Raw genomic sequence first — 24,104 nt, forward strand, 5'->3', positions numbered from 1 at the left:
CTGACTTGGAACTCACTATGTAGCTCAGGCTGCCCTCACCCTCACATCAACCCTCCTGTCCCTGACCCCTGCAGTGTGCTGAGATCGTAGATAAGAGCAAACATGTCTTGTTCATGTCCTACCCACATGAAACACAGAAGGAGTGGTACTCAAGGAGGATCAGATTAAGAGTCCTTTAATTACTGGCAGTCGAGAACAGGCTTATACCAAAGACTCTTTACACTGGAGAGAGGCAGGGTAGGGTTTAGAAAACCCCAACCAAATGGCATCATTACAGAGGTGGCTAGATGGTAGAAGTTTGAAAAACTGCTCTTAACAAAGGTTTCAAAGGCTCAGTTGGCTACAGCAAAGACTTTCTTTGGTATTATTTTATTGAGTTATGTATTTTTCTCTACTCCCTGCCCTTCCTCTACCCTCCCCTCGTACCATCTCCCATGGTCCCCATGCTCCCAATTTACTCAAAGATCCTGTCTTTTTCTACTTCCCATGTATATTAGATCCATGTATGTTTCTCTTAGGGTCCTCACTGCTGTCTAGGTTCTCTGGGATTGTGAATTGTAGTCTGGATTTTCTTTGCTTTATGTCTAAAAGCCACTTATGAGTGAGTACATATGATATTTATCTTTCTGGGTCTGGGTCACCTCACTCAGTATGATGTTTTCTAGATCCATCCATTTGCCTGGATATTTCAAGATGTCATTATTTTTTTTTCAGCTGTATACTACTCCATAGTTAGAGTAAATGTACCACATTTTCCTTACCCATTCTTCAGTCAAGGGGCAGTTAGGTTGTTTCCAGGTTCTGGCTATGACAAATAATGCTGTTGTGAACATAGTTGAGCACATGTCCATGTGGTATGGTTGAGCATCCTTTGGGTATATACCCCAAAGTGGTATTACTGGATCTTGAGGTAGGTTGTTTTCAATTTTTTTAAGAAATTGCCATATTGAAATCCAAATTGGCAGTACCAGTTTGCACTCCCACCAACAATGGAGGAGTGCTACCTACACCCACATCCTCTCTAACATAAGTTGTCATAAGAGTTTCTGATCTTGGCCATTCTTACAGGTGTAAGATGAAATCTTAGAGTAGGTTTTTCGCTGATGGTGAAGAATGTTGAGCATTTCTTTAAATGTCTTTCAGCAATTTTAAATACTTCTGTTGAGAGTTCTCTGTTTAGGTCTGTAATCTATTTTTTTAATTTGATTATTTGTTCTTTTGATGACCAATTTTTTTGAGTTCTTTGTATATTTTGGAGATCAGCCTTCTATCTGAGGTGGGGTTGATGAAGATCTTTTCCTATTCTGTAGGGTGCCATTTTAACGTGTTGACTGTGTCCTTTGATTTACAGAAGCTTTTCAGTTTCAGGAGGTCCCATTTATTAAGTGTTTCTCTCAATGTCTGTGCTACTGGGGTTATATTTAGGAAGTGATCTCCTGTGCCAATGTGTTCAGGTGTACTTCCCACTTTCTCTACTATGAGGTTCAGTGTGGTTGGTTTTATGTTGAAGTCTTTGATCCATTTGGACTTGAGTTGTGCATGGTGATAGATATGGATCTATTTTCATTCTTCTACATGTTGATATCCAGTTATGCCAGCACCATTTGTTGAATATGCTTTCTTTTTTCCATTTTATATTTTTTGCTTCTTTGTCAAAAAATTAGGTGTTCATAGGTGTGTGGAATGATATCTGGGTCTTTGATTCAGTTCCATTGGTCTTCCTGTTTGTTTTTATGCCAATACCAGACTGTTTTCAGTACTGTAGCTCTGTATCAGAGTTTAAAATCAGGAATTGTGATGCCTCCAGAAGTTCCTTTCTTGTATAGGATTGTTTTGGCTATTCTGTGTTTTTTGTTTTTCCATAGGAAGTTTTGTTCTTTCAAGGTCTGTGAAGAATTTTACCAGGATTTTGATGAGCATTGCATTGAATCTGTAGATTGCTTTTGCTAAGATTGTCATTTTTACTGGGTTTATTCTACCTACCCAAGAGCATTAGAGATCTTTCCATCTTCTGGTGTCTTCTTCAATTTCTTTCTTAAAAAATTTAAAGTTCTTGTCATACAGGTCTTCCACTTCTTTGGTTAGAGTCACTTCAAGATATTTTATGTCATTTGTGGTTATTGTGAAGTGTGATGTTTCTCTGATTTCTTTCTCCATATCATCTGTGTAGAGGAGGGCTTCTGATTTTGGGGGGGTTTATCTTGTATCCTGCTACATTACTGAAGGTGTTCATGAGTTGTAGAAGTTCCTTGGTAGAATTTTTGAGGTCACTTATGTAAACTATTATATCATCAATAAATAGTGAGAGTTTGACTTTTTTCCAATTTGTATCCCCTTGGTCTCCTTTTGTTGTCTTAATGCTCTATCTAGAACATCAAGTACTGTATTGAATAGATATGGAGAAAGTGGACAACCTTGTCTTGTTCCTGATTCTTGTGGGATTGCTTTGAGTATCTCTCCATTTAGTTTGATGCTGGCTGTTGGCTTGCTGTTATTGCCTTTATTATGTTTAGGTATGTTCCTTGTATCCCTGCTCTCTCAAAGACCTTTCCATGAAGGGATGTTGTATTTTGTCAAAGGCTTTTACAGCATCTAATGGGATGATTATGTGGTTTTTTCTTTCAGTTTCTTTATATGGTGGATTACATTGACAGATTTTCATTTGTTGAACCATCCCTGCATCTCTGGGATTAAGCCAACTTGATCACGGTGGATGATTTTTCTAATGTGTTCTTAGATTCAGTTTGCCAGTATTTTATTGAGTATTTTTTCATTAATGTTCTGAGTAAGATTGGTCTGTAATTCTCTTTCTTAGTAATGTTTTTGTGTGGCTTGGGTATAAGGATAATTGTAGCCTCATAAAAAGAGTTTGACAATGGTCCTTCTGATTCTACTGTGTGGAGCAATTTGAGGATTGTTGGTATTAGTTCTTTGAAAATCTTGTAGAAATCTGTGCTGAAAGCATCTGTCTCTGGACTTTTTTGGTTGAGATACTTTTGATGACTGTCTCTATTTCTTTAGCAGTTATAGGTATATTTAATTTGCTTATTTGGTCTTGATTTAATTATACTAAGTGATATTTTTCCAGATAATTGTCCATTTCCTTTATGTTTTCCAATTTTGTGTAGTACAGGTTTTCAAAATATGACCTGATGATTCTCTGCATTTCTTCCATGTCTGTTGTTATGTCCCCCTTCTCATTTCTGACTTTCTTAATTTGGATATTCTCTCTCTGCCTTTTGGTTAGTTTGGATAAAGGTTTGTCTATTTTGTTGGGTTTTTTTTTCAAAGAACCAACTTTTTGTCTCAATGATTCTTTGTATTGTTTTCTTTGTTTCTATTTTGTTGATTTCAGCTCTCAATCGGATTATTTCTTGCCCTCTAGTCCTTCTGGCTGAATTTGCTTCTTTTTGTTCTGGAGTTGTCAGGTGTTCTGTTAACTCAGTAGTGTCAGATTTTTTTCAGCTCTTTTATGTAAGCATTTAGTGCTATGAACTTTCCTCTTAACACTGCTTTCATTGTGTTCCATAAATTTGGGGATGTTGTGTGGTCATTTTCATTAAATTGTAAGAAGTATTTGACTTCTTCGTTGACCATTGATGATTTAGGTGAGCATTGTTTAATTTCCATGTGTTTGTGTGCTTTTTGAAATTATTTTTGCTTTTGAATTCCAATTTTAAACTATAGTAAGCCAATAAGATACATGGGGTTATTCCAATTTTTTGTATCTGTTGAGGTTTTCTTTGTTACCTAGTATGTGGTCAATTTTTGAGAAGGTTCCATGAGGTGCTGAGAAGGTATGTTCTTTTATGTTTGCTTGGAATGTTCTATAAATGTCTGTTAAGCCCATTTGAGCCATTACATCTGTTAGTTTCCTTATTTCTCTGTTATGTTTCTGTCTGATAGACCTGTACAGTGGTGAGAGTGAGGTGTTGAAGTCTCTAACTATTAGTGTGTGGGGTTTAATGTGTGATTTAAGTTTTAGTAGTGTTTCTTTTACATATGAAAGTGTCCTTGTATTTGGGGCACATACGTTCAGTATTGAGATTTTCTCTTGATGAATATTTCCTGTGAATATGAAATGCCCTTCTTTGTCTTTTTATTGGTTTTAGTTTGAAGTCTATTTTGTTAGATATTAGGATAGCTACACCAGCTTGTTTCTTAGGTCTGTTTGACTGGAAAATTTTTCCCCAACCCTTTAGTCTGAGACGATGTCTTCTTTGACACTGAGGTGTGTTTATGTATGCAATAGAAGGATGGATTCTGTTTTTGTATCCTATCTGTTAGCCTGTGTCTCTTCATAGGTGAGTTGAGTCCATTTATATTAAAAAATTTTAATGACCAGTGATTGCTAGTTCCTGTTACTTTAGTTTTCATTGTTGGTGATGTTATTGTATATGTTTTTCCCGTCTTTGGGATTTGCTGCTGTGAGACCATCTATTGTCTGTGTTTTTGTGGATGTAGCTAACTTCCTTGGGTTGGAATTTTCCTTCTAGCACTTTGTGTAGGGCTAGGTTTGTGGCTAGGTATTGGCTACATCTGGTTCTGTCATGAAATATCTAATTTTGTCCATTTATGGTGATTGAAAGTCTTGCTGGGTATAATAGTCTGAGCTGACACCTGTGGTCTCTTAATGTCTTCATAATGCTTGACCAGGACTCTCTGGCTTTCATTGTTTCCATTGTGAAGTCAGGTATAATTCTGATACATCTGCCTTTATATGTTACTTGGTCTTTTTCCTTTGCAGTTCTTAATATTCTTTCTTTATTCTGTAGATTTAGTGTTTTGATTATTATATGGCTAGGGGACTTTTTTTGATCTGCTCTCGTTAGTGTTCTGTAAGCTTCTTGTATCTTCATATGTATATTTTTCTCTAGGTTGGGAAGGTTTTTTCTATAATTTTGTTGAATATACTTTATGTACTCTTGAGTTGGACTTCTTCTTCTATACCTATTATTTTTATATTTTGTCTTTTCATGATGTCCCATATTTCCTGGATATTTTGTGCTAAGCTTTTGTTAGATTTAATGTTTTCTTTGACCAATGAATCTATTTCCTGTATTGTATCTTCAGTGCTTGATATTCTCTCTTCCATCTCTTGAATTCTGCTGTTTATGCTTGCATTTGTATTTCCTGATCATTTTCTCGTAATTTCTGTTTCTATCATTCACTCGGTTTATGTTTTCTTTATTGTCTCTATTTCAGTTTTTAAGTCTTGAGTCACTTCTTTCATCTGTTTTATTGCTTTTTCTTGGTTTCCTTTGGGGGGGGGTGTTGATTCTTCAAAGTTTTTTTGCTTGTCTTTTTTTCCATTTCTTTGAGGGAATTTTTCAATTCCTCTTTAAACATTCTCCTAAAGTTATTTTTTTAAGTTAATTTTTTCTGTTTCATCTGTATTTAGGTATTCAAATCTTGTTGTTGTAGGTCCACTAGGTTTTGTTGGTGTTGTTTTACTCTGTGTGGTATTGAGTGTGTTCTTACCTTGTCTACCCATCTTTTCTTCTGATTGGTAGATTTGTGGTTGTATCTCTAGTGATCAGTCTTCCAGGTACCAGTGGATCCAAAACTCAGATGGTTTGAGTTTTGTGGTGTAGTAAGGGTCACAGTTCCAGTCACTCAGAGGTCATTTGGTATTCCTGGAGGTTGCTCAGTGCTCCTGGGGGTTACTCTGCACCTCTGAGTGATCATTTAGTCCTGGTCCCACAGAGGTTGCTTGCTTGGGGCTGCTCGCACTGAGGTTGCTGCCTTGGACATGCTCTGACAGAGGTTGCTGGCTCAGGCCTGCTCCAGAGGAGGTTGCTGACTGGGGCCTGCTCCCTTGGAAGCAAAGACGTTCTGAACCTTCAGGTGCTGCTCACTAGAATGTTCTGTTCATCAAGGTGTGGTTATCTGCTCTGGGAGAGGTCAGGTGAAGAACACAAAATGGAGTCAACTAAAGCAAAATAGGATTCCCTTGGTCAGTTTAGTTCATACTTTATCTTTTCTTATCTCTCCTATTTTTAAAATGTCACATTTCCACCTTTCTGGTCTGTTATCATTTTTAAATGCTCAAATGACAAAGAAGTGAGGTCTCTGAAATGTGAGCTGTTAGGTTACGAATGTTTCTTCTCAGTCATTTCTGGGAGTCTCAAAGGTGTGATTTACTCTAAGACAGTCTACATTCTCCTTCCTCTACCAGGTCTCAGGGGTAGGACACAGAAGCATATGGTCTTCTACCAGCTCTCAGGAGCAGGAGACAGAAGCCTCTGAGATGCTGGAGTGAGGCTACACCTGGTTCTTCTCTCAAATCATAAAGCTTGTACTTGCACTGAGGATATTTCATTGTACTTGACATTTCTTTCTTGTTGCCTCAGAAATATTTCAAACATTCCTTGTCAAAGTCCAAGACAATAAGCTACTGGCTCAACTTGTCCCCTCATCCCTCACATTCCAGGAAAATCTGGTCATTAAGAAATAAGTGGCTCTGCAGAGTAAAGGGTAAGACCTCTGTCCTGTCTGGGCAGTGGTGCCGTAGGTTTTCATCCTTCTGGTTAAAGCCTGAGCATTATACTCAGAGATTCAGCAAAGCTAGAGACAATCTGAACAGAAGCAATCTGCTACAGTTTGCATCTGGAATGTCCCTTGGAGGTCCAGTGCTAAATGTTTGATCACCAGCCTGTGCCACCCATTAGGAGACAATGGAAATATTAAGAAATAGAGCCCTGTGTGAAGTCTTGATCCCTGGCCCCAACCTCCTTCTCTCTGTGTGATTTAAGTGACACGTTCCCACCATAATGTATAACTCCATCCAGGACCAAAAGCAAGGAAGCAAATATCATTCCAAGCCTCCAAAACAATTAATTTCTCTCTATGAGTTGATGCATATCAAGTATTTGTGGGAAGGTGGTTGTCACAGTCATTCAGTAAATTTAGGATAAATAAACAATTTCCTCAAACAACCACTTGGGATCATCACAGATCTTGAATTTAGCATTTGTAAGGCAGAAATTCTTCTTGCCTTTCTAAGTTCTTCCCCATCAAATTTCCCAGTACTCTGAATACCTAGGCTTGTGCATTATAAATGTTTCACCAATCATGTTATTGACAAGCATATTAATATAGTACAATGTTTATCTGTTTTGTATTTTTGTCCCTTTTTTTGCTTTTATTTTGTGTGGTGGCTGCCCATGATGGCTGCAACACTATTAAAATCAATTCATAGAGTCATGTGATCAACTGGAAAGGTTACTTTCTGAATTTGTTATTTCACATACTCTAAGCAGAAGACACAGCACATGCACACTGTCCTCTTTTCTTTCTGGTTCTGCTTCATCTCTTCTTCTACACTTGCTTATTTCCTTGAAGGCTATATAGTATGTAAGTTAACATAGTATATGTAGATACAATATACAACGTGTAACTGGTATCATATATACCCTTTGTAAAGCACACTTGAAACTGGCATTTCCATTGGCATGTCAGTGCACACCTTTAATTCCTGCATTCCAGAGGCAGAGCCTGTAAGACCGCTGTGAGTCCCAGGTAAGCCATGGCTACACAGTGAAACAGATTCTATGTCAAAAAAACACAAGATGTTTCCAAAATGATACTCCCCTTTAGCTCTCAAAACCAAGGAAATTACCTGTCAAGTTAACTGGCTTTCACGCATGATGGCATTTTGTTTGCCACTAGTATCTCTCTCTAATCCTCGGTCAAGATTCCAGATATTTTTAATAATTCCTATTTTATTTTTAAAATCTAGTTAAACACACATTATTTTATTTTCTTCTCCTCTCCCTCTCCCAGACTCTTATTTACCTTCTCAAACTTAGGATCCTCTTATCTCACCTTCCTACATTCTAAGACTCCAGGCCTGTGCTGCCATGCCTGACTTACAAATGATTTTTTAAGAGAGAGGAATTGTTTTTATTTTGCCACAGATCACAGTATCTGAACACCTTGAGAAGTGTTATTCCAGAGATCAGATCTACATCTATGTGGGAGATATACTCATTGCCCTTAACCCTTTTCAGAGTCTGGGTCTTTACTCCACAAAGGTATGTGTGTGGGTGCCTTCCCTTTGTACAAATAACTCACATAGTCAGAGTCTTCATCTAAGAGGCTGCCAGCAAAATATTACTTGGCATCTGGAGAACACTGCTATATATTTATCATTCAAATATAGACATAGATGTGGGAAAATATATGAAATCCATCTACGTACTGTCAATGATCTTTTTTTTCCAAAAGTACATAAGAGATTGTGAATTACATGCAGTTTTGCTAGTAACAGCCTATCCCTAAATGATGTCTAAAATAAGTATACTTAATGTCTGTCTCTAAAGTGAGTATTGGAGAGTCAAACTATAGCTACACCATTTATATATAAGATACATGTGGCTGTAAAAATTGTCATTGTGAGATTTTGAATTCTTTTTAACATATTAATTGGTTCATTACTATTATACAATTTATGCTTTATGAGTAGAAGTATTTAATTATCAATTACTCAGCCACTAAAGGTTTAAATATAGAATTAAACAAGACTTTCATTTTTAATTAGACCTATTGTCCTTTCTTTATCTGTGCACTCTAGAAATTACTTAATATTCTGCCAAGTAGCTCTTCTATGCCAATCTAAAATGTACAGGGTAATGATACATTTACCAGCATTGGCCTGGGCTTTAAAAGAAAGGTCAGGGGTTAGTAAAATTCTGATATCAATTAATTGTACAATTTCATGCCAATCAAGTGAGAGGATATAGATTATATCAAGGGATGGGAAAAAGTGTCAGAAGTCAAACATTGTCGTATTCAAGAAGTAGTCAACATGACTTTTTACCCTATTATTTGTAAATTTTTTTATGTAAACAAATAAAATATTTTGAAACCTTAAGTTCTCCTTTGGAAATAATATGCAGAATCATTTAAATACCAACACTCTGTCATGCCATGGTATATCCTATATAGATATAGATATGTATACACATACATGTACATGAAATGCATGTGTGTGAATAATGTTTTACTAGGATATATTGCTTTAATCTTTTAGATTAAAAACTAGAACTTTATATGTAAATAATCTACACGTTAAATAAAAACAGATATAAGACAAAAAACTCTATAGGATTTACTCACTCTAACTTCAGCTTTCTGAGTTGTATATTGGAGCAAAGAGAAGTGCCAACCCACCTCACATTTTTGCGATGGCTGATTTGGGATACCAGTCCATGGTCACATACAACTCAGACCAGGTAAGGCAGGCTTCCCACATCCCTTACTTCATTGAGAGCCGCTGAGTTTCCTGGGGATGTAGTCCTCTCACAGATTCCTTCCCTTCCTGTGCAGTGCATTGTTATTTCTGGAGAAAGTGGTGCTGGGAAGACGGAGAGCGCTCATCTTCTGGTCCAACACCTCACCGTCCTTGGAAAGGTAGATTTTTCCTGTCCTAACAAAAGAACTTCTGTATTTCAAATAGCTGGTTATATTGGTATTCACTAACTCATACTTGATACTACATGGAAATGATGAAACACAATTGTTACTACTTAAGTATTAAAATATATCAAACGGGAGAAGGACGGAGGAAGCTCAGTGGTTAAGAGCATTGCTGCTCTTCCAGAGGACACAGGTTCAATTCCCAGCACGCATGTATATCACAACCATCTGTAACTCCAGACCCAAGGGATCCAATGCCCTCATCTAGCCTCAAAGATCACTGCATATGCATGGTACATAGGCATCCTTTTAGACAAAACGTCTGTATGCATAAAGTAAATAAATATTTATTTATTTAAAGTAAATGAATATTTATCTATTTAATATGCATGTGCCCTGTTTTGACAATCCTCTAATTTTCTTCACTTTTAGGCACCAAGCCTTTATATGTCATTTCCTCTCTATAGCCTTAGCTCACTGAGTGCTTCAGTAATAATATTCAATTATAGATTAAAGTGCAATTATATCATAAATAAAGCACCAAAATTAGTAACTTGTAGATTTAGATAATACAAACCCTGCAGGAATTAAAATGAAATAAATAAATAACAGGTGTGCATGCTTTTGGACATATCTAATAATTCCCCAAATGCAAAACCTCCACAAAGCCATCTCCAGATTCACTGAAATTACAATGAAATCATAGAAGTGGAGGTTTTTACACAGAAAGTTAATGTTATAATCATCAGTTATTATCTGGCTTCTCCCCATTCGTTTTGCATATCTGTTGGTCATCCCTGCTCACCTCACATTTGGACAGTCATGCTGGCGAGACTTTATGGGTGTAACTTCTGATATTTCTAGGAGACACAAATGTCACAGCAAACTCCCTAATCCTCTGCTCCTTATAATCCTTCTGCCCCTCTTCTGTAATGTTCCCTAAGACATAAGTGTGGGAGTGTTTTGTAGATATATCCGCTAGGACTGGGCCCCACAACTCTGTGTTTTGATTGGTTGTGGTTTTCTGTAATGATCTCTGTCTGTAGAAAAGAGAAGTTTCCTGGATGAGGGGTGAGGACAACAACAAACTGTGGGAACAAGGACAAAAGTTTTTATGTTATTAGGGATCATGCTAGTTTATATTGTTGTTAGGGATCATTCTAGGTTATGTAGTTGTCAGGGATCATGCTAGTTTATGTAGTTGTTAGGGATCATGCTAGTTTAGTAACTTAGTGGTTGCAGATTTTCCAATGATGTCTTCATTAGCACTGAGAAGTTAGCTAGGTTTCTAGTACTAGTCATGGTTTTTCTTTTCCTTAGTCCAGTTAGAAATCTGTCAATATGCATGCCACCACTGTACTCTGAAGGTACATCTTACCATGCTGATATATAGGCATCATGGCTGGATAAGAATGTTGGTAGCCTCCTTCCTTCAAAAGCTTACATTGTGCCTTCTGGTACCGCGAGAGCTGGTCCTCAAGGAAGGGGAATTTAGATCATTTCCAGTTTAGAGATCTCCGGACCTGTTCTTCAAATGCATGAGGTCCTCAACAATAGAGACTTACTTCCCACCTCCCAGGGGAAAACCAAGGGCAACAACAATATGCTGTATGATTTGGGAGTCTCTTGGACAGCCCTGGCCAAAATCTAAAAAGAAAAAATCCTTTCATATTTGGTATTGGGGTTTTCGCTGGGTGGTCTGTGACTGTTGGAGGAGGCACCATCAGCCCAGAAGAGAAAAGTTTATTAAAACTATATATGTATAATGCATAATTATACATATAATATTTTATTATTATATATAATATACACATATACATGTAATATATTTATAATGTTATGAAAATTTATAATAATAATAATAATAAAATATTATGTATTTTCTAGATTTTTAAAGTAGTTAATAATATGATTTCTTGTGGCTTTTCAGGCCTCTTTATTGTTCTTTTAGTCAGCACCTTCATCCTTCTGTATTTCCCTCCTCCTCTCTCTCTAACCCCCTTTCCCATTTTCCCCTTCAGATCACTTGTATCCTGCTGTTCCTCCTCATCCTCTTCCACCTCTTCAGAAGAAGTTTGTAATAAATATTAGCATGCCAGGCCAAAAAGTTTGTATGGCAAGGCAAAGGAACTGTAATAACCAAATGATTTCTAAAAAGAACAAGGTTGAGGCACCACATTCTTTGTCTTCCTGGCTTCCTACAAAGTTGGAGCACTGAAGTGTGTCTCTAAGGAATGGTGACAGACAGATTCATGCAACAGACTGAGTCTACACATACTTATTTTTGTCAAAGATGGTTAGTCAATTAATAGATAATTTTTAACAAATAATGTTGATGAATTGCCTGTGCCCCTGCAAACAAAGTCTGGAACTCACATGTTATAGAAAGTTAATTCAAATAGGTACTAGGAATGAATGGGAAAATCACAAACTACAAAGCAAAATAGGGATGTTTGTTGTGATCTTAAATTAATGAGAAATGTCTTAGATGTAACACAATGAGCAATTCATAAAAGGAAGACTTTGATTTCACCAAAATTTAAAGCAAACATTGAACATAAGCCTCATCCAAGAGAAAATGTCAAGAAATTGCATAACTAATATAGATATAGAAATATGAAAATGTCTTAAACTCAATATTAAGAAATTAAATGACAAGAAATGAAAAAATGAGGATCACCTCTATTAGTGTTACACAGATGGCAACTAGTGACAAATTGTTCAGTATCATTCCTCACCTGGAACATGCAAATTAAAACTTTAGGTACTTTACAGTTCCTGTTAAACTGGCAAAAAATTCTTTGTAAGAATCTGAGAAGGTGAAGTGTTGACAAGAACCTGGAGCAGCTGGGACTCACTGGAACAGTTGTTGTTAGTGATGAATTCAATGTGGTGACAGATATCAGCAGTATGAAGACATCACAATCACTTTGAAAATGGCTTTTTTAAACAGTGAAACTATATTTGCCATGCAACCAAGTAATCCTTCTGATATCTATCAATAAAATAATAACCCATGTATATACAAGTATTTATAGTGCCTTTATAATAAGCTCAAAATTTAGATAGTGATAGGGCTGTGCCCCTCAGTGGTAAAGCATTTGCCTGCCATACGTTAAGCCCTGGGTTCTATCACCAGTAATATAAGAAAACAAAAATCTGTTGTTGGACACACAGCTAATGTCCTAGCTACAGCCTCTACCGCAGTAAAGAGACACCATGATCATGGACACTCAAAGGAAACATCTAATTGGGGTGACTCGCTCACAGTTCAGAGGTTCAGTCCATTATCCTCATGATGGAGAGAATGGTTGTGTGCAGGCAGACGTGTGCCGGAGCAGTAGCTAAGATTCATACATCTTGTGGATAACAGGAACTCAGCTGAGACGCTGAATGATATCCTGAGCCTAAGAAACCTCAAAGCCCACCCCACAGTGACACACTTCCTCTAACAAGGCCATGCCTAGTGCCACTACCTATGAAATTATGGGGGTCAATTACATTCAAACTACCACAGCTAACAGCTTACGTATTATTATAGACTGAAGCCACATAGCCAAAATAACTGATCACCTGAGCCCAGTTTATTTTCAAAATTACGCATAGAAAGAATTTCACGTTTCTGTTAAAATTCGGTGAACTTCCTTCATTATATCCTGCTACATGTTGGTAATGCTTTCTTCTGCCCTCTGCCCTCCATTCCTGTGGCCCCTTCGGGTGGTGTTGTCATGAGGCTCTCATGTCTGCCCCTTCCTGTCGCTGTGCCATTAACTTCCTGCTATGCTAAAGAACATCCTAAAGGGTTTGGAGGACATCAACATGAAATATAGGGTGGAAAGAGGGACAAAGTGACTCTGCCTACTAAGATGTAAGCATGGAAATTAGTTGACACGGGTGCTGTCTGTAAGGACCTTGCTAATCTGCCTGATTTCCGAGCTCATAGAGGCTTTCAGTACTGATTAGATGTGTGTGCATGCTGCTCCGTAGATGTGAGGAAATTTGTTAATTTAATCTTCACCTTGTTCTAGATCTTAACATGGAATTTGATGGGATGTGTGGGACCGTGTGGGTGCGTGTAGTGTGGTGGTGTGGGAGTGTGGGGGAGTGTGTGGGGGTGTATGTGGGGGTGTATGTGGGAGTAAGGGTGGAAGTGGGGGGGGAATCTGTGGGTGTGTGAGAGTCTGTGGGTGTGTGGGAATGTGTGGGAGTGTGTAGGAGTGTGGGAGTGTGGGGGTGTGGGAGTGTGTAGGAGTGTGGGAAATGTAGGGGTGTGGGGGAGTGTGGGAGTGTGGGGGGTGTGGGGGTGTGGGAGTGTGTAGGAGTGTGGGAGTATGGGGGTGTGGGAGTGTGTAGGAGTGTGGGAAGTGTAGGAGTGTGGGGGAGTGTAGGGGAGTGTGGGGGGTGTGGGGGTATGGGGGGTGTGGGGGTGTGGGAGTGTGGGGGAGTGTAGGGGAGTGTGGGGGATGTGGGAAGTGTAGGGGTGTGGGGGAGTGGGGTTTGTGTGGGTGTGTGGGTGTGTGGGGGAGTGTGCAGGGGTGGGTATGGGTATGTGTGGGAGTCTGTGGGTGTGTGGGAGTGTGTAGGAGTGTAGGAGTGTGTGGGTGTACGGGGGTGTGTGGGTATGTGTGAGTGTGTATGTGATGCAAAATAGGATGTCTGATGGATGGAGTTTTCCTTTGCAGTCCTGTGGTCCTCACTTACCAAGTCGAGGCTATTTAATATGGGTAGATGAAGATATTCTCTTGCCTTGTCATGAGTAGAAGCAGCTCAAAAAAATGTTTGACAGAGCCAATTTTGTCCCAGTGTCCAAGTTCTCTTCTCGTACCCCTTCTTTATACTTGAAAATCTCTGAACAGCTTCTCAGCCTTGCTGCAGTAGCCCCTGCCATCAGCACAGATCCAGCACCACCTCTGTTCTGAGTACTATTCTGATATGGGAGTGGACTCTGTGTGTTGCTTGTATTAGTTAATGAATAAAGAAACTGCCTTGGCCTGATAGGGCAGAACTTAAGTAGGCGGAGAGGACAGAACTGAATTCTGGGAGAAAGAAAGCAGAGTCAGGGAGAGACACCATGGAGCTGCCAGAATCAGACATGCCGAATCTTTCCTGGTAAGCCATTGCCACGTGGCGATACATAGATTAATAGAAATGGGTTAAACTGAGATGTAAGAGTTAGCCAATAAGAAGTTAGAGCTAATGGGCCAAGCAGTGTTTTAATGAACACAATTTCTGTGTGATTACTTTGAGACTAATCTAGCCAGGCGGCCAGGACGAACAAGTGGGCCCTCTCCTTGCAACACTATTCTTCTCCCCTAACCCTCTAAGGCAGTGGTGCTCGACCTGTGAGTCACAATCCCGTTGTGCTTTTCAAATATCCTATGTATCAGATATTTACATTATTATTCATAATAGTAGCAAAATTAGCTATGAAGTAGCAACAAAATAGCTTTATGCCTGGGGGTCTCCACATCAGGGCTGCAGCGTTAGGGAGACTGAGAACCACTGCCCTAAGGGGACAGAATGCAGACATGCTTTTTTCAAAGATGGCATGAGGTGAGTATATAAGCAGGCAGGCTGTGACCTCAGTAGGGAGTCCTTTCTTCCCATCCACTCTGATGAGCTGTTCTGACTGTGCGTGGCTTGTTCCTTCACCTTAGAATTCACAAGGTGGCTTTATTCTCTAACTTTCACGCTTAGAAGCTTCTGTAGATACAAGGAAAGTAGATTTGGCTTTGAAAGGGTTTAGATGTAGTCCCAGGCCAATGTCTATGTTTAAAATGAGAAGGTTCATGTTGTTTAGACTGTCTATAAGACGTGTTTTCACGCCATGTCCTACATAGAACTGTATGTAAGAAAACAGAGAATGTCTCTTACCCTGATCCTAAGAAATTAAGTTATAATACATGTATGGGAGCCCATTGTAGCATCTGGCAGTGTGCCCAAAATATGTTCTTCTATATTTTTGTTCTCATGTAAAGTCCTTACCAAAATGAGACATCTTTTTAGAGACTAATTAATTTTATATCGCTTTTTATATCTCGGCATCTCTACCTAGGCTAATAACAGGACCCTACAAGAGAAGATTTTACAAGTGAATAATTTGGTTGAAGCCTTTGGCAATGCCTGCACTATTATAAATGACAATTCCAGCAGATTTGGAAAATACTTAGAAATGAAATTTACCTCTTCTGGAGCTGTAGTAGGGGCACAGATTTCTGAATACCTTCTGGAAAAATCCCGTGTCATTCACCAAGCCATGTAAGTGCATGCTACATATACCTCAGTTTCTGAGAAATATGTGCAAGAACAATGTTACATAGCTAAAGCTCTTTCTAACTCCGCAGTTTGTTGATAACGTACTGTGTTTAAGGCACTTACTATAAGAAGTAATCGGACCCTTCACCAGTGCTCTATTTTCATGTATAGTAGCGTCTAAAAGAGGAACTAATAAATGACCTAATGATTACACTCCCATAGTGGAACACAGCAAGCAGGGAAACCTTGTTTCTCCAGGCAAAAATCAATGAGCAATTTAATTAAAAGATTGGACTGTGCTTCTCTTTTAAACATAACTATTTCTCTTTTTCTAGATAAACATAGATATTTGGATTTTTTTCTTCTTCCTGTGTCTACATAAAAAGGACCAAATAAAATATTCAGGAATGTTCAGCTGCATGGTTATTTTTATTACTTGTTGATTTGAAGGCATCAAGATGACTCATGTTATTTTGGTATTAGATTAAGTTAGTTGTTTTTGGTAGTTTGTAACTAAATGACTAAATATCTTCCTCGTTTAATGACTCTAAAACGTCCTTGCTATTCTTATTAGAAAATTATAGTTACCTGGTGGGTTTGTACCCTAGTGGTTTTATTATCTTTTTAATTTTTATTTATTCTTCCCTCATACAATGCATTCTGACTGCCACTCCCCCCTCCCAACTCCATGTGTAAAGTTAGGATCTCCCATGTTGATTTCATGTTAAGCACTCCTTCATTACAGAAACATGTCAACTAAATTCATACAAACATAAACTCTTAAATAGCACATCTTTTATGGCACTAAGGATCAAATGCAAGGCCTTTTACATGCTATGTGAGCTTTGTATCACTGGCTGAGCTCCAGCCCAAGCCTGACATATTGTTTTAAATGGTGTACTGGGGATGGGTTAGTCTACCTGGAGTATGATATTTAGAACTTAAGACCCTCATAGCATCTTGACTCTGTAACCTACTGTGTATGTGATTTAAAGCAGTTTACTTCTCTATACCCCTGTTTTCACCTTTAAGGTAGGAAAACATGAGTATATCCCTTTCCATTAAGATAATTCTTATAGTAGGGGATTTAACATAGTGAGCCATGCCTAATAAGAATGACGTCAGTGCAGTCAAGGACAGCCATGAGCGCAGCCCATCACAGAATGGCAAACATACTTAAAACATTGTGAAGTGTTCTGCAATTTCCATTTTGTAACCTGATTGTTTACATGAACTTTGTAGACGACACTGTTGTGTCACGTGTCAAAAGACTGAGCATGCCTGGTTACCAATGAAAGTGTTAATAGCTGTGTTGATGGTTGCAAATATTAGACACAGCATCCAGTGAATTGAAGATATTTAATGTATGGCAGATAGCATTATTGATATGTAGGCACACCATATATTTGCCTCCTACATGTAGAGAAACCAATATCGTATGCTTGTATAGATTCAACCACATCTTGGAACTCTTTATTCTAGCTAAACAATTTTAGCCTCTCCTGCAGTTGGGTGAATAACTATGTGGGAATAACCTGCTGATATTTCATTGGGGCCACCATGTTACACAATTTCACGGCGCATTATCCCAGCATATTGTATGGAACTATGGGCCAGAACCATGAAAATGATACCTTCTAGAATTATACACTGAAGCCCTGGGTTTGTAGCCATAAAAATAAACCCTTAATGATTATTCAAATAGTATGTGTTCAAAAAAACAACACAGGATAATATTCAAGCTTGCTTTGTAGTCAATAAACATTTTATTTCCTAAATTATAAGCAACTATTTTAGTTTTACTACATTACTTACAGGAAAAATCCCTTCAAGGCCTTAATTTGCCATTGTTTTGAACTATAATTCTGAAAAACTAGAGCACAAATTACTTGTAGTTTCTATAAAACAGTTTTTTATTTTATGTATATTTTTATGATCCTATTTGTAATTTTTTGTACTCAAAAATTTGCTTACAATGTTATACATGTAACTGAGTCACCCAAATAATCTCTGATTGGATTTCATGCCAGCGCTACAGGAGTACCTAAAAAAAAAAACTTGTCCCACTATATAGGAGGATTTCATACATGGTGTTCCCAAAATGGTTAAAACCTCTATTTGTTTCTATTTTAGTTCATTTGAATTACATTTTATATTCTAAATAAACATTTTATAACCTTTATAAATTAAAAGCTATCTTTCCAGTGGATTTTTAGTTTATGTACATGGCATATGTATGTTAGTGTGTGGGAGTACATAGCACAGGAAGGCAGCGGAGTGTGTGGGAGTACATAGCAGGAAGTCAGCAGAGTGTGTGGGAGTACATAGCACAGGAAGGCAGCGGAGTGTGTGGGAGTACATAGCACAGGAAGGCAGCGGAGTGTGTGGGAGTACATAGCACAGGAAGGCAGCTGAGTGTGGGGGAGTACATAGTACAGGAAGGCAGCGGAGTGTGTGGGAGTACATAGCACAGGAAGTCAGCGGAGTGTGTGGGAGTACATAGTACAGGAAGTCAGCGGAGTGTGTGGGAGTACATAGCAGGAAGTCAGCGGAGTGTGTGGGAGTACATAGTACAGGAAGGCAGCAGAGTGTGTGGGAGTACATAGCACAGGAAGGCAGCGGAGTGTGTGGGAGTACATAGCAGGAAGTCAGCGGAGTGTGTGGGAGTACATAGTACAGGAAGTCAGCGGAGTGTGTGGGAGTACATAGTACAGGAAGGCAGCGGAGTGTGTGGGAGTACATAGCAGGAAGTCAGCGGAGTGTGTGGGAGTACATAGTACAGGAAGTCAGCGGAGTGTGTGGGAGTACATAGCACAGGAAGGCAGCGGAGTGTGTGGGAGTACATAGTACAGGAAGGCAGCGGAGTGTGTGGGAGTACATAGCACAGGAAGGCAGCGGAGTGTGTGGGAGTACATAGCACAGGAAGGCAGCGGAGTGTGTGGGAGTACATAGTACAGGAAGGCAGCGGAGTGTGTGGGAGTACATAGTACAGGAAGTCAGCGGAGTGTGTGGGAGTACATAGTACAGGAAGTCAGCGGAGTGTGTGGGAGTACATAGCACAGGAAGGCAGCGGAGTGTGTGGGAGTACATAGTACAGGAAGGCAGCGGAGTGTGTGGGAGTACATAGCAGGAAGTCAGCGGAGTGTGTGGGAGTACATAGTACAGGAAGTCAGCGGAGTGTGTGGGAGTACATAGCACAGGAAGGCAGCGGAGTGTGTGGGAGTACATAGTACAGGAAGGCAGCGGAGTGTGTGGGAGTACATAGTACAGGAAGTCAGCGGAGTGTGTGGGAGTACATAGTACAGGAAGTCAGCGGAGTGTGTGGGAGTACATAGCACAGGAAGGCAGCGGAGTGTGTGGGAGTACATAGTACAGGAAGGCAGCGGAGTGTGTGGGAGTACATAGTACAGGAAGTCAGCGGAGTGTGTGGGAGTACATAGCACAGGAAGGCAGCGGAGTGTGTGGGAGTACATAGCACAGGAAGGCAGCGGAGTGTGTGGGAGTACATAGTACAGGAAGGCAGCGGAGTGTGTGGGAGTACATAGCACAGGAAGGCAGCGGAGTGTGTGGGAGTACATAGCACAGGAAGTCAGCGGAGTGTGTGGGAGTACATAGCAGGAAGGCAGCGGAGTGTGTGGGAGTACATAGCACAGGAAGCCAGCGGAGTGTGTGGGAGTACATAGCACAGGAAGCCAGCGGAGTGTGTGGGAGTACATAGTACAGGAAGGCAGCGGAGTGTGTGGGAGTACATAGCAGGAAGTCAGCGGAGTGTGTGGGAGTACATAGCAGGAAGTCAGCGGAGTGTGTGGGAGTACATAGTACAGGAAGTCAGCGGAGTGTGTGGGAGTACATAGTACAGGAAGGCAGCGGAGTGTGTGGGAGTACATAGCAGGAAGTCAGCGGAGTGTGTGGGAGTACATAGTACAGGAAGTCAGCGGAGTGTGTGGGAGTACATAGTACAGGAAGGCAGCGGAGTGTGTGGGAGTACATAGCACAGGAAGGCAGCGGAGTGTGTGGGAGTACATAGTACAGGAAGGCAGCGGAGTGTGTGGGAGTACATAGCACAGGAAGTCAGCGGAGTGTGTGGGAGTACATAGCACAGGAAGCCAGCGGAGTGTGTGGGAGTACATAGCACAGGAAAGCAGCGGAGTGTGGGGGAGTACATAGCACAGGAAGGCAGCGGAGTGTGGGGGAGTACATAGTACAGGAAGTCAGCAGAGTGTGTGGGAGTACATAGTACAGGAAGGCAGCGGAGTGTGGGGGAGTACATAGCACAGGAAGGCAGCGGAGTGTGTGGGAGTACATAGCACAGGAAGGCAGCGGAGTGTGTGGGAGTACATAGCAGGAAGTCAGCGGAGTGTGTGGGAGTACATAGCACAGGAAGGCAGCGGAGTGTGTGGGAGTACATAGCAGGAAGGCAGCAGAGTGTGTGGGAGTACATAGCACAGGAAGGCAGCGGAGTGTGTGGGAGTACATAGCACAGGAAGGCAGCGGAGTGTGTGGGAGTACATAGCACAGGAAGGCAGCGGAGTGTGTGGGAGTACATAGTACAGGAAGGCAGCGGAGTGTGTGGGAGTACATAGTACAGGAAGGCAGCGGAGTGTGTGGGAGTACATAGTACAGGAAGGCAGCGGAGTGTGTGGGAGTACATAGCACAGGAAGTCAGCGGAGTGTGTGGGAGTACATAGCAGGAAGTCAGCGGAGTGTGTGGGAGTACATAGTACAGGAAGGCAGCGGAGTGTGTGGGAGTACATAGCACAGGAAGGCAGCGGAGTGTGTGGGAGTACATAGTACAGGAAGTCAGCGGAGTGTGTGGGAGTACATAGCACAGGAAGGCAGCGGAGTGTGTGGGAGTACATAGCACAGGAAGCCAGCGGAGTGTGTGGGAGTACATAGCAGGAAGGCAGCGGAGTGTGTGGGAGTACATAGCACAGGAAGGCAGCGGAGTGTGTGGGAGTACATAGCACAGGAAGGCAGCGGAGTGTGTGGGAGTACATAGTACAGGAAGCCAGCGGAGTGTGTGGGAGTACATAGCACAGGAAGGCAGCGGAGTGTGTGGGAGTACATAGCACAGGAAGGCAGCGGAGTGTGTGGGAGTACATAGCACAGGAAGGCAGCGGAGTGTGTGGGAGTACATAGCACAGGAAGCCAGCGGAGTGTGTCGGGTGTCGTCCTCCATCATTCTTTCTCTTATCCTCTTGAGACAATGTCTCTCAACTGTAAGTTTGCTATTTTTCCCCAAGTTGGCTGGCCAGGTAGCTCTCAGGAACCACCTGTCTCTGTCCCTCAATGTTGGCATTATGGGCACATATAGTTTCTCATGTGGGTTCTGGGATTCAAATTTAAATTCTCATGCTCATACTGCAAGCACTCTTCCTCACTGAGCCACTTCTCCAGCTCCATAGGTACATTTTTTTTGAAATTATGAATTTCAGTGGGCTATATCAATCATGATTATTAGAAAGAAAAACCTGTATTTACAAAGATATGATATGTATCAAAGAATCAAGAATGAATGCTTAGCCCCAGCTGATAGTCAAGATTAACAAAGGCAAGAAATGATTTGTATCTCTAGGCTTCTTGGGGCCAGGGGAAAGAAAACATCACAGAGCCCAAGGACAGCCGTGGCTGAGAACAGGGTCTGCCTGTCGGTCTGTAACCCCCAGAAGACTGCATCCTCTACCAGGTAGCATGTGAGTAGACAGATCCTTCACTTGCCTCCTCTCTCCACCAGCCAGAGGATAAGAGACTCAGGTCCTGCAGTCTGCCCAGCTGAGCATTGGGGGCTGGGGGCCATAAAAAAAGCAGAGAGGACTGGAGAGCCCATCTGAGAAGCAGGGAAGAGCCAGAGCAGACATGTATCTTGTTTAATGAGCTTGCGCTTTCTTTTAAAAGGATCGATTCTTTCCTTCTCTGTTTTCTCTGCCTCCTTCTATCCACCTTAGCCTCCGACTTCTTTTATCTTTAGAATGCCTTTGTCATGACGGCAAATGAGTAACTTGTGACTTAACCCTTTGTTAAATGTGAGTGATTTTTAAAGGGACTGCTTGAGGGAAAACGAACATATTGAAGACAATGATAGGTAATTCTCATAAATATAAATTATGGCTGTATCTGCTAGCTTCCTTCTCTTACGACTAGTTCAGCAAGCATTGATTGGATTGCTCTTCCACACCAGCCCTTTACACGACTCCCTAAGAGTCATAAACTGGCAGGCTTGCTCTCTTCTGTTACGGACCAGTGGGCACTGTGCTAACCTTGCCATTGGCTTTGTTTCTCTTACTTGCTGTATTGTCTCTTTCACACATGAAGAAACAAACTGGGAGAACAGGCCAGTTAATGCCAAAAGCTGAAGTTTGAACCTTGTCCTCTGGATAGCTTTATTCATTCATTCATTCATTCATTGACAAATATTTATTGAATGTTTACGTGTGCAACATACAGGAGACTTAAAAAGAACTAAGATTTTGTGGGAGGGAGTAGTTCATTATTTCTTAAGAGTACTGCATGCTTTGGTTCAAACTCTAGTTTCTTCGGAATCAGGCTGGGCAGTGGTGGCACACACCTTTAATCCCAGCACTCAGGAGGCAGAGGCAGGCAGATCTCTGTGAGTTTGAGGCCACCCTGGTCTACAGAGTATATTCTAGGACAGGCTCCAAAGCTACAGAGAAACCCTGTCTCAAAAAACAGAACAAAACAAAAAATACTGTGTGTGGACCTAGGGTTGGAGGAACAGCATTTATCTTCCCCGAGACCCTGAGTTTGTCCTGGAGCACCAACCTGGGAACAGCGAGCTCTGTGTGACACTGACCTTAAGTGAACATTTGATGTGGGCTAAGGTGGGACCTTTGGAGATGAGGTTTTTTCTTGTGGCTTTAACTCTCTGGTTGTTTATCCACTGAAGGTCAGTGCATTTCCCAAAGTAACTCCAGGCCTTATAAAATTACAGTCTTAGTAAAGTGATAGCAGTAGAGAAATCTGCTAAGTTTGTGTGTCTACGTTTATGAGTCACTTCACTAATTATACATTGCCTCACAGCAGTGCTTTAAGAGGTGACATACAGAGCAATCAATGCGACACCAAGAGAAGAAAGCAAATAAATTATATAGTGTGTTAACCCCAGAGAAGCTTTATTATTTACTGGTGCCAAATAGACAAGAACTAAACAAAGCTTTTAGCTTTGTTCTAAGTTTTAAAAAATTTATTTATTCTTTGACAATTTCATACAAGTGTGTAATATATTCTGGTCACCCTCTCTTATCCTTATAGCTTCCCTCATCGCAGCAAGTTCCCAAGCCATTTTCATGTCTTTACGGTTACTTTTGCTAAGTACAATGTTGTCTGTAATAAACTGCTTGACATCTCAATGGTGTCTGCAACAAGCAACAGATGGTGGCATTGAAGATGAGAATTTGTGTGGCTTTCTAGGATGGATATGCAGGCTGGGTGGATCTCAGCAGTACAGTGCTTACCTAGCATGTCTGAGATCCTAGATTCCATCTTTATGCTGCTCAAAATTAAGTTAAAAGGTTTAAAATAAGGGGCGTGTCTGCTCTTGGGGCAGCAGCCAGACCTAAAACCCTATCTTTTCAAGCACGGTATGTACTCACTCATAAGTGGATATTAAATGTAAAGAAAAGGATAACCAGGCTATTATCCATAACCTCTGAGAAGGTAGGTAGCAGGGAGGACCCTAAGAGAGACATGCTTGGATGCCCCTGGAAAGGGGAAATGGATAAGATCTCCTAAGTTGGGAGGTGGTTGTGAAGGGCAGTAGGGAGGAGAACATGGTAGAACAGGATAGTTGAGTTAGAGGAAGGATGGAGAGGAAGAGCAAGGAAAGATGTGTCTTGATAGAGGGAGCCATTATAGGGTTAGGGAGAAATCTGGTGCTAGGAAAACTCACAAGAATTTACAAGGATGACCCCAGCTAAGACTCTTAGCAATAGTGGAGATAGTGCCTAAACTGGCCTTCACCTATAATCAAACTGATGACCACCCTAATAGTCATTATAGAACCTTCATCTAGAACTGTTGGAAGCAGATGCAGAGATCAACAGCTAAGCCATGGCTGAGTTCCCAGAGTCCAGTCGAAGAAAGGGAGGAGGGATTATATGAGCAAAGTGGTCAAGATTAAGATGGGGAAACACACAGAGACAGCTGAGCCAAGTTAGTAGGAGCTCATTGACTCTGGGCTGATAGTTGGGGAACTTGCATAGGACTGAACTAGGCCTTCTGAATGTGGCTGCTTGGGCAGTCGGTGGGGCCACTGGCTGTGGAACCAGGATTTATCCCTTGTGTATTAATTGGTTTTTTGGATCCCTATGAAGGTATGCCTTACCCTAGCTATAGGGAGGAGGGGCTTAGAATTCAAGTCATAGAGCTTGAATTATTAGGAGATGCCTCACATATATGGGAAAACTGAGCTT

At 40.8% G+C, this 24,104-nt stretch overlaps 1 protein-coding gene across 1 annotated transcript in view; it reads left to right on the forward strand.

Annotated features, from left to right (window-relative positions):
- Nucleotides 1-24,104, forward strand: part of Myo3a (myosin IIIA) — a 195,238-nt gene that overhangs the window by 73,556 nt on the left and 97,578 nt on the right. Inside the window, exons 10-13 of the mRNA XM_075971112.1 lie at nt 7,920-8,036; nt 9,132-9,236; nt 9,331-9,414; nt 15,476-15,678. Of these exons, the coding sequence (XP_075827227.1) occupies nt 7,920-8,036; nt 9,132-9,236; nt 9,331-9,414; nt 15,476-15,678 (509 nt within the window). The remainder of the gene's footprint in view (nt 1-7,919; nt 8,037-9,131; nt 9,237-9,330; nt 9,415-15,475; nt 15,679-24,104) is intronic.

The sequence above is a fragment of the Microtus pennsylvanicus genome, chromosome 4 (genome assembly GCF_037038515.1).
Source record: "Microtus pennsylvanicus isolate mMicPen1 chromosome 4, mMicPen1.hap1, whole genome shotgun sequence".
Lineage (NCBI taxonomy): Eukaryota > Metazoa > Chordata > Mammalia > Rodentia > Cricetidae > Microtus > Microtus pennsylvanicus.